General features: G+C 43.0%; 1 protein-coding gene across 1 annotated transcript; it reads right to left on the reverse strand.

Moving 5' to 3' along the window:
* Positions 1 to 6,415: 6,415 nt before the first annotated feature.
* On the reverse strand, positions 6,416 to 11,972 carry LOC126273041 (trypsin alpha-like). The gene is made up of 2 exons (XM_049976436.1): positions 11,593 to 11,972; positions 6,416 to 6,964 (listed from the first exon to the last, which is right to left on the reverse strand). Exons 1-2 carry the CDS (start codon positions 11,956 to 11,958, stop codon positions 6,572 to 6,574), a joined length of 759 nt encoding a protein of 252 aa, XP_049832393.1. The 5' UTR covers positions 11,959 to 11,972; the 3' UTR covers positions 6,416 to 6,571.
* Positions 11,973 to 16,622: the final 4,650 nt, after the last annotated feature.

Consider the following 16,622-nt stretch of genomic DNA (forward strand, 5'->3'; position numbering starts at 1 on the left):
TCTTTTCGTCTGATAGCACTGCGTAAGTACACTCCTGGAAATGGAAAAAAGAACACATTGACACCGTTGTGTCAGACCCACCATACTTGCTACGGACACTGCGAGAGGGCTGTACAAGCAATGATCACACGCACGGCACAGCGGACACACCAGGAACCGCGGTGTTGGCCGTCGAATGGCGCTAGCTGCGCAGCATTTGTGCACCGCCGCCGTCAGTGTCAGCCAGTTTGCCGTGGCATACGGAGCTCCATCGCAGTCTTTAACACTGGTAGCATGCTGCGACAGCGTGGACGTGAACCGTATGTGCAGTTGACGGACTTTGAGCGAGGGCGTATAGTGGGCATGCGGGAGGCCGGGTGGACGTACCGCCGAATTGCTCAACACGTGGGGCGTGAGGTCTCCACAGTACATCGATGTTGTCGCCAGTGGTCGGCGGAAGGTGCACGTGCCCGTCGACCTGGGACCGGACCGCAGCGACGCACGGATGCACGCCAAGACCGTAGGATCCTACGCAGTGCCGTAGGGGACCGCACCGCCACTTCCCAGCAAATTAGGGACACTGTTGCTCCTGGGGTATCGGCGAGGACCATTCGCAACCGTCTCCATGAATCTGGGCTACGGTCCCGCACACCGTTAGGCCGTCTTCCGCTCACGCCCCAACATCGTGCAGCCCGCCTCCAGTGGTGTCGCGACAGGCGTGAATGGAGGTGCGAATGGAGACGTGTCGTCTTCAGCGATGAGAGTCGCTTCTGCCTTGGTGCCAATGATGGTCGTATGCGTGTTTGGCGCCGTGCAGGTGAGCGCCACAATCAGGACTGCATACGACCGAGGCACACAGGGCCAACACCCAGCATCATGGTGTGGGGAGCGATATCCTACACTGGCCGTACACCTCTGGTGATCGTCGAGGGGACACTGAATAGTGCACGGTACATCCAAACCGTCATCGAACCCATCGTTCTACCATTCCTAGAGCGGCAAGGGAACTTACTGTTCAAACAGGACAATGCACGTCCGCATGTATCCCGTGCCACCCAACGTGCTCTAGAAGGTGTAAGTCAACTACCCTGGCCAGCAAGATCTCCGGATCTGTCCCCCATTGAGCATGTTTGGGACTGGATGAAGCGTCGTCTCACGCAGTCTGCACGTCCAGCACGAACGCTGGTCCAACTGAGGCGCCAGGTGGAAATGGCATGGCAAGCCGTTCCACAGGACTACATCCAGCATCTCTACGATCGTCTCCATGGGAGAATAGCAGCCTGCATTGCTGCGAAAGATGGATATACACTGTACTTGTGCCGACATTGTGCATGCTCTGCTGCCTGTGTCTATGTGCCTGTGGCATTGTCAGTGTGATCATGTGATGTATCTGACCCCAGGAATGTGTCAATAAAGTTTCCCCTTCCTGGGACAATGAATTCACGGTGTTTTTATTTCAATTTCCAGGAGTGTATTTTGTCTTAGAGGTATCACAAGTAGTGTCCCTGTAGCTGCTGCAGTCATTGGTTGAAAACGAATTTAACACCAATGGGTACAGTACTGCTAATGATTAAAAACGATTGCATGAAGAAATCGCAACTTATCTCGTCCTTTATATAGCGGTGTACGAGTTCTAGCCACTATTGGCCTTGTAAGAGGAAGCCAACACACCCACCTCTTCGCCAGCTCTGTGAAAAAGCGTCAGTTATCGATCGCTGTTCCAGTATCGCTGACTACAGCGTTTTTACCCCTTCTGTGAAACAGCCACAAGCACTCTGAGCAAACTTCGATTAGGAAATGGCAAGAAAATGCATGTACAAAACTAGTTCTAAGTTGAATCTTCCAAACATGTTTGAAGAAGAATAAAATGCCACTACCACACAACAGCTAATGTAGAAACATATTTCTGGCGTATTTGGCATGATGCGCTCCCCCCATATATAATAAAATAATTTCAAGATGCGTCTGCGGCCTGGCAATCTATTAAACCTGAAAGGAACAAAATGTCGCAAAGTTAGCCCCTTTTTCCACATGTGACTATTTTGGGTTGAGAAGTGATGGGAACTATGTTCTAAGTTCCATTAGGTTGGCAACTTCAGCAGACAGCAGAATTGCGTTTTCAAAAATGTAGCAGTGGCTATACTCGACCTGGCGACGTCTTATCTACGGTGCGTGATGCTTACCATTATAATAATAGCTGAAAATTAGTTACAGCAGCTCCTGAAGTCAAGAACAATTCCTCCAGAGCTTCCGCATTCCACAGTGCTGTGAGATAATGCATGTGGCCGGATCTAGACTTCTGAAAGACAGCCAGTTACAGCTTTTGTTTTGTACTGCACGGCGTTTTCAACAAACAGATAGCGCAGTAGAGTAGCTCAAGTGGAAAGGAACACTTCCTATTTAAATTTCTGCATCCTACAGAGTTGGCAGTTCTGTGTAGGTGCCAGTTACGTGATTTTGCTTCGGTAACTGCAAAATAGAGTATTCACTGTGTATCCGAAGCAGCTAGTTCATGGCGATTCGGTCAATCACATAAATGAATGTACCGAACAAGCTGGAAACCACACATGGAGCCTTTGTATCAGAATTCTCATCCATTGTGGCGCAAAGGCATTACGATAGAAATTTTCTTCTGGATACGCCAAGGGAAGAAGGGATAGTGGCATTGTATTCTGAAATTCACATTGAACGTGATATTCCTTCTCTACCAAGTATACGCAGGTTGAACCAGTATAAAGTCTGGATTGGCGACATGTAGAAAATCTATCACCAGTAACCTTTCTTATACAAGTTATTTATTCCTAGTGACGAAACAAACGCTATGTAGGGTCACAGGACACTTATTCCACCTTGTATTTGAGCTTACGTATGTCGATAAAATTGGTTCTGAACTGGGAATGCAACTCAGCCCGCCCTTAACCCGGAATTTGATCCCTTCGTGACAATACAGCTCGACTACAATTTGGTGTTTGTTCCAAACTGCAGATTCCTCAACATCTCCATATACTGCGCGTAAATGGGTTCAACTCCTGGCCTGGCACTAAGGTTTTCATTATGTATTATCAAGCTCTAGCATGAGGACACCTATCTGTTGGTGAATAATAATTTAGATTTTTAATGTATTTTCATTCGTTGTCAACACTAACGATATCTGACGTTTTTGACTCCCAGTGAGACAGAGAACTATTAGCGAGATTACCGTAAGTTCTAGGATGTTATTCCAATCTTCTGGTGGAGAAAAATTCGGTAGCTGATATTTCCTTGTGTGTAGTCAACAACGACATGTGTGGGGTTCGATTCCCAGTCAGCACTGAACTCTTCGTCACATTATTTCTAGTTCAAACATACAAAGATGCACACATGCGCACATGGTGTAACAAACCCATATTTAACGTTCGTTTTGTCTAGAATATGAGAGCACTAGTTGCCGGGTTGGAGTCCTGGGAAGGAAAATATTAATGTTTCGTCTCTTCATTTCCGCTGAAACATCTAGCTGCTGCCGAGAAAATCAGTTATGTCACAGTTGATTGTGCTTCGATAACAATCCGATTAGGTTCTGGGTACGAATCATTGTCTAACACAAAGCTATTCCTCACAGCCTTTCAACTAAGTAACTTGCAAAGAAGCAATATTTAACATCTCTCGTAGTTGGTTAACAGGGATAATAGATGCTGGATAGGAATTCGCGTCCCTGAAAAATGTTTACACTATGCAATTGAAAGTTGATATTTGCTAACAGATACTGTCTAAAATCGAGATATATCACTCTCTGTAAGCCTCGTCGGTAATGACTGTCAGTTTCCATCAGTCACGAAATCTTTGTTTGTTTAGTTTGCATGACCTGGGTTTGAATCCATGTTCAGAACGAGACGGTTCGTCGTGTCATTTGAAGTTCATACATATTCTCAACTAGCTACTCGTGAATAACTTAAGGTTTTAATGTCACTTTGCGTTAAATAATAAGTACAGTATGTTACTTTGAAGAGGAAATCACGAATACGACGAACTTACTACGTGCATTACCTATCTGTCGAAATAATGAGAGTGGTAACATTTCAGGTATTTCATGTATTGTAAAAGATATGAGCTTACAAGACTTAAGGACAGTCTTATCTGTGATGTGGTGTGCCCTGATATTTGTAGTTATCCTGAGGTACTGCCATACAGAGCAGTGTTTCCTAGAGGTGACTTGTTGCAACCATTTTAAGTCAAACGACTGTACCGAGGAGCGATTCGAGGACCATCTAGAAAGCTGCGTTAGGGGGAGGGGAATTCATGGGAATCAGGCGAAATGCAATCCAAATCGTTCGGAAATGAAATTATAATAAATTCCCTTTCCCAAATACTAACCATCCAAAAAATCATTGTATTATATCCCTGGTTGCAGTGACTAACATCTCACAGGTGCCTAGTTGTGTGATATTTCATTTGTCGTCATTAATACAGTATGTAACAGGTCTAGTTGCAGATAATTCTAATGGTGACTGAGGGCAGTATATTGAAGAACATTGCAAGAGCATTTACGTCATTTGCAGAGTAATAAATATACCTAATACAAATAGTATGTTTTTAGGTTGGGTAGTAACTCCAAGTACACGTGCTAAAATCAAGCCATTTAGTCTTATTCTCCGTTGAGCAACAGGTCAGTTGTCAAAGTGTGGATGCAAAATGACCATACTGACAGATGTAGTCCGCTTGGTAGTGCAGTTACGATCGTGCAGAATACATCAGGTCGAAAAATTTGCGATGTGCCTGTGGCAAGACCATTCGGATAAGAAAAACAAATAATCAACATACTGGTATGTGTATATATTAAGGTTCCACATACAACAGTATCTGCACTTACAACCATTACACATTGCAACTTCCAGCAAATGTCACATTATACGTTACGCAATTGCACTGTCTCCATTCCCCTTTTTCCCTCTCACATACCAGAAATATCATCAGAAATAAGACCAGGAAATTCATGAGCCGATGGATGTCCATCTATTGTCGATATAAAAATACATTTCAACGTGACGGTGAATATTACATCATAAATTTTAGCGTGTTTATAGTTACCAAGAAGGAAAAATGTAGACTCATAGAATGTGTGACCTGACTGCTTCTCATACATCAACCCTCCAAAGATTTTCAGTGAGCTGCAATGCAAGTCAACAGTTTCGTTCAAGAAGTTAACCCGCCATAGAATGTTAAGGGAAAATCACCTAATGTTATCTCTATAGATATGTAATAGCAGACAAATACATGTAGAATTTATTGGCGTATAATTGTGACAGCTGTTTCATGACAGATTTTTTAGCTTGTAATACGCGAGACCCTGAGTTACGGCAAAATGTGGTAAGAGTGCTGCATCTCCCTGATTACACCAGTAGAAATTATTAGTGACAACTGCGGTAAGTTACGAATACGTATTACTAGTCACTCTGTGCTCTGTCTTTCCTGTGATCGACTAACACATCTGCAGTACAGATCAGGCTGTACTTAAGTGCTGATAAATGAGCCACACGCTGGATAACGAGCAACTGAGTGTGAACATACAGTATAAAAACGCACTTCATAAGAACTAAATCCACTTGTTAATAAAGTAGCTTGAAGTCGTATCTCATATGCATTTAATCAAATTGATAGTCCTGAAACACTTTTGAACGCCAAGGCAAGCTGAAGGAACAAAAAAATTAAATGTGAGTAAACTGAATCTGTACGACATGTGAACCATATACAATAAGGTGAAAGTGTATGGCTCGAAATACTATAGATATATCAAGTATGAGAGTAAATGTCAAAATGGTATATATACAACACATAATGGGCCATTAGAAGAGAATGTGACGTAAGTAGACGAAACCCAAGCTTTCGAGTGGCATGTTCACGTCATTTTCATACGAATGGCTATGTTAGAAGTGACTAAAATAAAATGCATGTTATACAGAAAAATCATATATTTGTCATGACTCAGACGGAAAAAGTTTTAATAAACTTCTGTTGGAGCTTAGAAATAACGTTTTATCTGAGTGATGTTAATCGGCGATCGACAGTATCATAGGGGTTAACGGTGTCTTTACTTTGGCAAAACTGATTCCATGGCTGAATAAAGCAGCGACCTTACATATCGAGCGGAGTTATCTTTACACGTGCGCATCGTGTAGGTACCTACCAGCTCTAATACAAGACACATATAGCAACTGCACAATTATCAAGCGACGTTACTCGCTTTCCAGACGACTATACTTTACCCAAAACCATTGTAAGCCGAAGTGTGTCCAGTTACTTCCTAGGAATACAACAGCGAAAAGCTACGTATACCTTTTCACACTTTAGAAATATTGCAGTAATACGACGTCGCTGTTTATGTGGAATCACATTTTACCACTGTAATTTACCTGCCACCTACTCCCAGAAAGCACTGAGAAAAATTAAAGTACTTACCAAGTTAAAGATAATATCCTTTATTTGATGCTATTAATGCTTGACATTCACCGTAAAGGCATATTTGATACAAGACTGAAATTTGAGAACCTCTGAGTGTATATGACAACTGATTATTTTGCAACCTGTCCATTAATTTATATAGAATGAGAGAACTTCATCAGACGCCAGCGGCAGCCGTGATCCAGGACCGGAGGTTGCCGACGTTAGCGTAGACGGCGCCATCGCTCTCGCATTGTTGCCTTCCCCATGAGACGATGCCGACCTGAGTGCTGCCACTGACGAGCGGACCGCCGGAGTCTCCGTAGCAGGTGCTCTTGCCGGCCTCGCCGGCGCATATCATGCGGTCGGTGACGCCAAACCTGGCCACGCAGCTGGCGCGGTCGATGACGGTGATGTCCACCTTCATCATCGTGGGCGGCGCCGGCGGCCCCGTGGAGGCTGTGCCTCCCCAGCCAGTGATGGTGACTGCGAGCCCGCCTGGCGGGTCGTAGCCTTGGGCAGGGAGACCCACGATCTGTATGTTGCCACCGATGGGTAGAGGAGTGGCTGCCTGCACCGTACCAAAGAGTTCGTTAATTTCTGAATATGTGGTGTAGAGGAGATCGGGTAACACAATGAACCAGTTAGCAAATCAATATGGACATACAAACAACCGTTAATGAAACTTTGAAGACACATTAGATTCTAATATGACTGATTACAGATTACACAAACTGCAAATAGTCACGATTAAAGATTAAACAAACTGCAAATAGTCACACTTTTCGATCGATGACTTATTTCGTCGTAGCTAGTGCAGTGTTGCGTCCAATGTCAGATGGGAGTGATGATTTCTTTTACAAAATTCAAATTTGTAGAGTTCCGTACCTCAATAGGTAAAAACAGAGCCTCTACAGGATCACTTTTTTGTATTTCTCTCTGTCCGACTTAAAAATTCTTTTTCTCACGAACTCGTAAACTTGTAAAGTTTTAATTTGTGTTGGACACTGATCTCTGTGGTCCATTGGCGCTGTAAAAAATGAATCTTCAACGCAAACAAAAAATACGCCATTTACAGCACATATTTTAACACTCGCAAACTCACTCATGAAAGTCATTAGAGTACTTCACGCTGGCGTATAATCATGAAATTGGGCAAATAAGAAGAATTCACAGTACAAATGAAGAAAAATATCGGAAAATTGTACATTTGTAAACATAGCGATCGGAAAAAGATTTCTGCTTAACTGTAGTCTGGCTCTCTCTCTCTGTTAGTCCGTCTGTTACGTCCCCTTTCTCTTACAAATGGCAGGGTGTATCAAGCTGAATTTTATGTCATGTCTAAGGCCTACAGTCTCTTGGCACCGAAGAAGAATATCAGAAAACTGTAAACTTGTAACCATACCGCTCGGAAAAAAAATTTCTGGTTAATTCAAGTCCGACACTCTTTCTGTTAGTCCCTCTGTTATGTCCCCTTTCTCTTACGGATGGGAAGGTGTACCAAGTTGGATTTTATGTCATGTATAAGGCCTACAGTCTCTTGGCACAGCAACTAAGGGCTGATTTTAAGTCATTGTAGTCACAAGCTTCGTCCGTCTATGTTAAATTGTTTGATTCACTCATCAAAATCTACTGGTAATTTCTGATGCCAAATCATGAAATTGGGTAAGAAACAAGGTTTCACAATACAACTAGAGGAAAACGCCTAAAACTGTACATTTGTAGCTATAACACGAGAAAAATAACTGTTTGTCATTTCTTATCTGTCTCAATCTGTTCCTCATTCCCTTTTATCAGGAAATGGTAGACGGGTCAAGTTGTAATTTATGCCACGTACTGAGGTATACGGTATCTTGGGGGTATAATAGAATTAAGCTTCGAAGTCAGGACAATCAAAAGCTGGAACCATTTACGTCAATTATTTGGATACTCGCAAGATCACTCATTCAAACCTATTGGGTACTTACCATTGGCCTAGAATCATGAAATTTGGCGATAAGCAAGGTTTCGAAGTACAAGTAAAGGAAAAAAATCCGAGAACTGTTTATTTGTAATAATAGCACACAAAAAAATTTTAATTCAAATTTGAAATTAAAGCATTCATTAGTTCAGCACTCCTTGTGTGATGTTTGGCTTTAATCTTGGCGAACCAGTCAGCCTGAATTCGGAGGTGCTGCACAGTGTAATAATGGTCGCCTGCTTCCTGCATGATTGTATGACACTTGTTATTGAGTTAAAATATTATTGAAAATCTTGGAATCTCTGGGACTGAGACCTTTCCAATATCAATGTCGATAACATGCAGAAATAGTCGAGACCCTCGTTTCCCAGAATGAATGAACTATCTACATACATAATTAAGATTGTACCGAATGGTCAGTGCGCTAGTCCAGTTAGACCCTGTCTGTTATCTGCGTCAGTTATAAGGAGAATACAAATTTTCAGCCTGCTCCATATCAATAAAAGCACTATCATAATACGCAACTGCAACTTTGAAATATAATCTCTATGACGCATTAGCTTCATAAACAGTGCTTTGTCAAAGACAATGATGACCAAGGTTCCAAACAGATCTCTGACTCTGAACGAAAATACAACCTTTGGAGGAAAAAGAATGTGTGTTATTTATCAAAGCAGGTGATGATTTTTTTTCTGTAACAGTAACAAACAAACACGGAACTACTGTTACAGCTTAGGTGTTCTATAGCAGTAAGAAGTATACTTGGAATGCATATTAGCACTACTGATCTAACTACATGTTAAGCAGCACTTTGGCATGAGAATAGTTCGACCAAGTGAATTAGCACAGTTTTTACCAGACTGAACTCAAATTCGGGAGGACGACGGTTCAAACCCGCTTCCGGCCATCTTGACTTAAGGTTTCCGTGGTTTCCCTAAATCGCTTCAGGTAAATGCCGGGATGGTTCCTTCGAAAGGGCACGGCCGACTTCCTTCCTCATCCTTCCCTAATCCGATGGGACCGATGACCTCGCTGTTTGGTCCCCTCCCCCGAATCAACCAGACAACCAATAGATCGATATTAGCACCACAGTTAAAGCCACAAGTAACACAAGTCAAACTGTAACCATTTATCTCGTATGTTGCCAGTTACAGGTAAGCATGAAACGAAATTGTAACAAATTACATAATTCATCACTGATTACAGATAAGTGTTAATTTAAATTGTAACGAATAATTCTCCAATACGTTTCCATGCTGGTGACGTGGAGCAGATTGTTACAGCATTACAGAAAATTGGAGACGTCCCAATAAATATCACATGGTAAAGAATTGTAACAAGTGGCCCCACACACTGCCATGCTTAGCACACGAGGTAAGTTGCTATTCCATAGCCAACTGTAACAAATGGATTCCCATCTGTCACCGGAAAGCGTACTTAGGGCATATTGTTGCTCTGTAACGTATTTCATCGTGGCTAATGCTAAAAACTGGCAGCAAATATTTTATTTACGACTGAGTCATGGCTTCTAGACATAGGAACACCCAAAAATCTCTTAAGTCAAACACGTGAGCACAGATTTATTGTATATCCCTCGAAAAGATACTCATTCAGCACCGGATCTGAATACAATATAGCTCTTACATATTATTACATACCACTACCAACATCGTTGTGTTAAAATTAGCGTAGTGGTGATATATCGTCGAAAACCACATTTTCGCCTGCAACAGGTTCCTTAAGAGCAACAGCAGAGAAATCGATCAAATATGTGGTGGAGCACCTCTGTTCACGTTTGTTACTTACAGAATATCATCCAGGTCACATCAACAGTTAGTCAGACTTGGTATAATCCACCAATAACTGGACAACTTCAATTGCAACATGCCGGAGTTCAGTTCAGATTCGTTCATTTGTCTTACACAAATCCTTATCTTTACTTAGTACGATTGCTTTGGCTTTTTAAGTGGTAAGTGTACAACCTTCAACCTACTGCAGACATGTTCGCACCAAGTGCTACACAAATATATCTTTTCTTGTTGGCACAAGATATAATTCCTATTTTACAACAGTAGCTAGCATTTCTTTCCTTTAGAGAATAGTACTAGAGCGTCTCTGCCAACAGTTGATCGTCGTCCTCTTCTTTTTCTTTTTAATATTATCCTGACGGCTTGGCTGCCATACTGTACTGGCGCCTTCCGTATGGCCGAAAAAAATAGATTTAAAAAATAACTAATCGCTCTGAGCACTATGGGACTTAACTTCTGAGGTCATCAGTCCCCAAGAACTTAGAACTACTTAAAACTAATTAACCTAAGGACATCACACACACCCGTGCCAGAGGCAGGATTCAAACCTGCGACAGTAGCAGTCGCACGGCTCCGGACTGAAGCACCTAGAACCGCTCTGCCACAGCGGCGGGCTGGAAGGAAAATTCTAGAGTTGCTCGTCCTTTCACATGAAAATTTAACATAAGTTTTTGTTCTTCAAGAAAAATATCTGTTAGTAAATGGCAGGAGGTTCAATACATTGAGGATTATTTATTTAACGTGATGAACAAAACATTATACGTGTACTCCAAGAGGAGGAACAAAAAACTCTGTGATTTCTTTTACAATACGTTACGTTTTCTTTACATACTTAACTGAATACAAAAACACAGCCGGGCATTGAAGTAGCTAAGGTTAGAAGAAGAAGAAGACGGTAAAACTATTGTTAGTGACGATGCGGTAGCTGTGGCGTCAACAACAAAGAAATATTAATTTATGTCCTAACAATAAGGTAAGTAAAAATAATGTGCTAATAAAAAACGGCTTATTGTAGCGTTCTGACGAAATAAACAACAGGTGAGCTCGTTATACAAGAATAAAGTAACCAACGTAGTACTTTTCCAATTTATGAAATTTATTAGTGCGAAAGCTTTATCGTGGGTGATATCTCAGTACTCTTTGCTGCTAATAGCCGGCCAGTGTGGCCGAGCGATTATAGGAGCTTCAGTCTAGAACCAGGCGACCACTACGGTCGCTGGTTCGAATTTTGCCTTGGGCATGGATGTGTGTGATGTCCTTAGGTTAGTTAGGTTTAAGTAGTTCTAAGTTCTAGGGGTCTGATGACCACAGATGTTAAGTCCCATAGTGATCAGAGCAATTTTTTTCTGCTAATAGCTCGCACTTTTAACTATGAGAGTGAGCGTGGACGTCTACAGAAATTTAGCTAGAGGGGAAGTATACCGCGCTTACCTGCAGCACCGAGATGTCGTAGTCTATCGTGTTGGGGTCGTAGTAGCCGTGCAGTGCGCCGTACGCCACGGCAGACACGACGCCGCCGCTCTCGCGGGTCGTGGTACCGGCCCTCACACTGTAGGTGGCGATGTTGGCGCCGTAGAGGCAGTGACCGGCGGTAAGCACCCAATTGCTGCTGATGACGGACGCCCCGCAATAATGAAGGCCGTTGATCTGCATGGATACCATCCACGGGTAGCTGGATATGTCGGTGAAGGTGCCGCCGATTATCCGACCGTCACCTCTGGCCCTGACCCTGACCGGCCGGGGAGCGGCCAGGCCACAAGACACCAGACACAGGATGGCGAGGAGGAGGCGCAACATCTTCACAGCTACTGTGGTCCACTTTGCAACACCTTTATATTAGAAGCTACACTCGATTTGTTATCTTTATTCTGAAACAATAAATAAAAGTAGCGATATTTTCCACTTGCTTATGTCTGTCAACAACCACTTCAGATTGCAGACCTGTCTGAAGATTAAAAGGATAACAGAGTAATCAGGTTGCAGCGTTCAAATTAGTCAATATGTGATAAGTCGATGCCCACCGCACTTCACGAATCACAGCTGCACAAATCTAGATCCTCATTCCTTACCAGTGAAAGCTTTTGACATAACATCAAGGACAGGATGGAACGTTTCGGTTTAAAGTAGTTTCGTGTACATTTATGAAACAAGGGAACGAGTGCTATCTCATCTAGAATCGACTGAGGGATAGATTAATACATTAAATGGAAAGCTTTCACTGTCGTTTACTTTCAGTAGTTGCGGAAATTAGGATAATGTAAACTACGATGACCTTACACTTATTAACACATACTCATGCACTTGTTTGCTCAAGTACCCAAAGTTTGCTTAACACGGAAGTAAAAAGAAACCGAAAAGAATCAATATAACTGACCGCCAAGATCGGCAAATAGTCCAGAAGTTGGTTATTAGAACGGAAAATAGCTGCTGTCAACCAAATGATTTGAAAAAAGACTTTTCAGTGAACTCTATGCCATATTTACAATTTCGTTTTGAGGGTGGTACACTACCTGATCAAAGATAACGAGACGCCTGTTAGTGGACAGTAAAATGGTGTGAGTCACCACTCGACCTTCAGGATGCCGTGTTGGAAGCATTGCCAATGTCTGAATGTCTGTTTAGGAATAGCCGCCCATTTTCCCTCGCGAGCCGAAGCTGGGATGTGCCGCGAATTAAACGCTCCAACTCACGTGGAAGGGAGATTCATGGCGTTCGGGTACTCACTCTGGGCAAACCAGTCTATTTGAAGGATGTCGTTGTATACCAACCATTGCATCAAAGATGCTGCTTTATGACAGGGAACATTGTGATGCTAATAAAATCATCATCTCCAAACTGTTCCTCTACCGAATGGAGTACACAATTGTTTCAAATGTACTCATGTCCCACATGCAGCATTTCCTTCAGCGCAATAGAGGGACCATTCTCTAACCACAATAATCACCTCCATAAAGAAACAAAACCATGTCCACTATCGTTATTCGAAATACACACAACGATAGGTAACAAATCAAAACCCATGCATACGGCCACAGGGTGTACTGAAATTCATTAATCTAAATTAATTCCTTTCTAGTCCTTCACTGTGCAACAGCGTCGCTCTTGACACCACCCACACCACCGCAGCGGCCACTTAGCACTGACTACAGATACGTGACGCTAATGAGGGCAGCTCGAACAGTGCACTCCATTCCATTTAATTCCCTAACCACAGATGCCGCGAGTGATTTCTTCAATGATTTCCTTCGATTGTTAACCTTCATCCTCTGCAAAGCACGACAGTCCACATCCGTACCAAATACTTGCATAGATTTTTATTCAACAAAGTTCTCAGAATAAAACCAAATGTGCTAACGTAATTTCGTTTGTTTCTTTCTCTCGGCATCATTCTCGCAGTGACATTCTTTATTATACGACTGTCTCATTCAACACAATGACCTGCGTGGATGTAGGATCGTCTTAGTTAAACAGCATGGAAATACTCCCATAGAATAAAAACGTTTGTCTGACCCCGATGAATGTATTTTGACTAACTTTACTTTGCAATGCTGACAGTCACCGTGTTCTACAAGATAGACGTTTGATAGTAAATAGTTACTACAATACTGATGGCACTGACGGGATGCCGTTTCTTCAGCAGGGTCCTAGTATGAGCACGTGGATTGATGTTTGCTAGTGATAAGGAGTTGCAATGTTAGGCACGTTGGGAAGCCCCTTAGGAAGACAGTGTTCAGGTCTGGAAAGAAAGATTACGTGCACTCGGTATGTTTGGCGGGGAGTCTCATCCAAGATGGGGAGGCAGCCTTGCCTGCGGCTATCGAGCGTGGAGTGTACATTCCCTGCAAGTTGTAGCTCACGTCGGCACCGATGACGCCTGTCGCATAACAGTTCATACAGGCGGCTGTTGGAAATAGGGAATACTGCTGGCCTCACACGTAGGGTGCAACTAGAGCTTGCCATGGAAAATACGACACCCCTATCAGCACCAATAAGGTGAACCACCAGAAAGGGAAAAGTCAGACGAACGTGTGGAAATCTCTGCCCGACTATCTGTATGACAACGTGCGCATGTGATTGAGACATGTGCGGCTCGCGTTCATGCCGTTTGTTCTTTGGCCTTTTGTCACATCGAGTGGCATCTTGTATCTTCCTTACTTACTGACATAACGAGTTGCTGGCTTGCCTCCTTGAATGGCCGCAGCAACGCTTTCCGATTCTAGTACTGACGTACTATTTTTGGTGCGACCGCTAGTATTTCCGGATGGTAGTGGTGTGTGTAGTCAGTCGGTTGAGGCGGAGCAGCGAGGAAGTCTCCGCCACGTGACACACGGCCAGGCCGGGACCCCTGGTGGCGAGCATGTGCTGTCAGATCGTGAGGTGCTATCTGCGAGAGCGACGAAGTTCGTTGTCTGCCGAACCTGTGGGCTGAAGTTCACTGATCATTTAACCTGTTATGAAACTTCAATTATTGTGACATCTCTTCGTTCATTTGCAGGTTGTTGCTCCCTGGGCCATTCAGGATAGTAGGAACGTACGATATGTTGGAGTTGTCGAAATCTTGCAGCTGTCATCCTATATTGTGATTAATTGTTAAATCGACTTTTACTTGCCAGTGAAGTGAACCAGAGGTATGTTCTGCCCTGTGGCCGTTAACGCCCCAGTTACCTGCCCTGGTCGTTAGCGTAGTTTTCTGGCAGTGTACCTATCCTCGTCGTGTTCATGCTGTCCGGCACAGCATGTAGTTTGACCGCCTTATAAGTGTTTGATTCATATTTTGCTTAGAGTGGTTTTTGTTCCCTTGGCTGTTTTTAGACGCCAATTACTGAAGATGTAGTGCTGTTCGTATCATCGTCCTCAGCCGATATTTTCCATCTTTGTGCAGTTGGTGGGGTGGAAGGGAATTGGTTAAATTGTTGATCGGTCCTTGGGCCGTGCCAAGTTGGGTTGTCATCCGATTATTTCACTTCAACTCTTGGCCGCTGTCTCACCTCACCTTACGTTTGAGCTTCCGTCTCAGGCTGACCCTTGGAACACTTCTGAGCACCACATGTCCTGTTTCCGTCTCAGGCTGACCCTTGGAACACTTCTGAGCACCACATGTCCTGTTTGTTTTGACTTGTGTTTTTCATTTTAGTTTGAAGTATTGTGCGAGGCCTTTGGCAACGTATTAATTCAGTTCTTTTTAAGTTTTACGGAAAGGCCTTCAGCCGCGTTGAGGTTTTGAAGATTGATTTTATTTAAGAAAAATATTTTCCTTAAAATTTGTTCTATCTGAAATTGTTTGTAATCTAGGCCCGAAGCCGTTAGTTGTTGGTATGTTATATGTGCCCTTCAGCCGATGATTTACGTGAACCCCTTTTAATAAGGCCTTCAGCCATGTGTATTCTTTAAAAGAAATTTTGTTCGTAAGAAGTAATGGGTTTATTTTAAATTGTTTGTCTGACTTCTTGTTCAGGCCCTCAGCTGCTGTTTCAAATTTGTTTGTGGACTTCAGTCATGCAATAAGTTAATATTTCTTTAATTAGGCTTTTGTAAGTTTAAAAAGAAACATTCCTCATTTATTATATAATTTGAATTAATGTATTTTAATTATAGTTGTCCTTCATACGTGTAGTGTAGGCCTTTAGCCGCTAATTGTTTTCAATTGCATGTTTTTTTAATTACCTTCTACTTTTAATTGCGTTTGATTTCTAAGCCAGGCCTTCAGCCATCGTTGTTTTTGGTGTGGTTTTGGGCATTCAGCCCAGAAAGCATGTCAAGTTTTCTGTAACTAGGCCTTCAGCCGTATTGTTTAATTGTGATCTTAAAAGCAATGTGCAAATAAGTGGTTCTTAGAAGCATAAAGCTGTGTGTTTTATTGTGCAAATCACAGTAACTATATACGTCCCCATCCACAATCGTAACTTTATCCTGTGCACTCTCTGAGTACCTACCAACCAAGTTTCAGTGTTATCACCAACGGACTTCCCTCCACGGCGATGAATTTGTTACTGGTTGTCACATGGCCACAGCAGTACTGGGATTTCTTTCATCCATCCAGATAAGGCAAGCTGTACAAGGCAAGATACTGTCATCCTTCAGAACACTAACCTTTCGTCTATGGCGAAGTGCCATGTTGGCATCGAACCGTCATCACCGCTTGAACCTCGATGTCTGTGCAGCAGTGATTCTTGACTGCCACAAGAATCCTTCCACGTTACAAATGCGAGGCATTTCTGCAGGACACTTAGCCCCCCTTTCTCGTTTTGTGGTCACTACGTGACTGAGCCATGCTGTGGTTTGCGTTGGTGCTGTTCGTAGGTTTTTACCCTATTATGGAGGCCAGGCGGTATCCTTTAGTTAGCATGGTTGTGGTTGTTTCTCTTCTTGTGTTGAGTGGCGCCACTCCATCTTGCAAGCGTTGCCTGACCGCTAGTGGCAGCAGCGGTGTTTATCGATATGTAGTAATGGTTGTCCTATCT

Source organism: Schistocerca gregaria, chromosome 5 (genome assembly GCF_023897955.1).
Source record: "Schistocerca gregaria isolate iqSchGreg1 chromosome 5, iqSchGreg1.2, whole genome shotgun sequence".
In the NCBI taxonomy this organism is placed as follows: domain Eukaryota; kingdom Metazoa; phylum Arthropoda; class Insecta; order Orthoptera; family Acrididae; genus Schistocerca; species Schistocerca gregaria.

Coding starts and splice junctions, on each gene's coding strand:
- LOC126273041 (XM_049976436.1), bottom strand. CDS start 11,958: ATGTTGCGCCTCCTCCTCGCCATCCTGTGTCTGGTGTCTTGTGGCCTG. Junction 6,965..11,592: donor ACGACATCTCGGTGCTGCAG/GTAAGCGCGGTA, acceptor GGTACGGTGCAG/GCAGCCACTCCTCTACCCAT.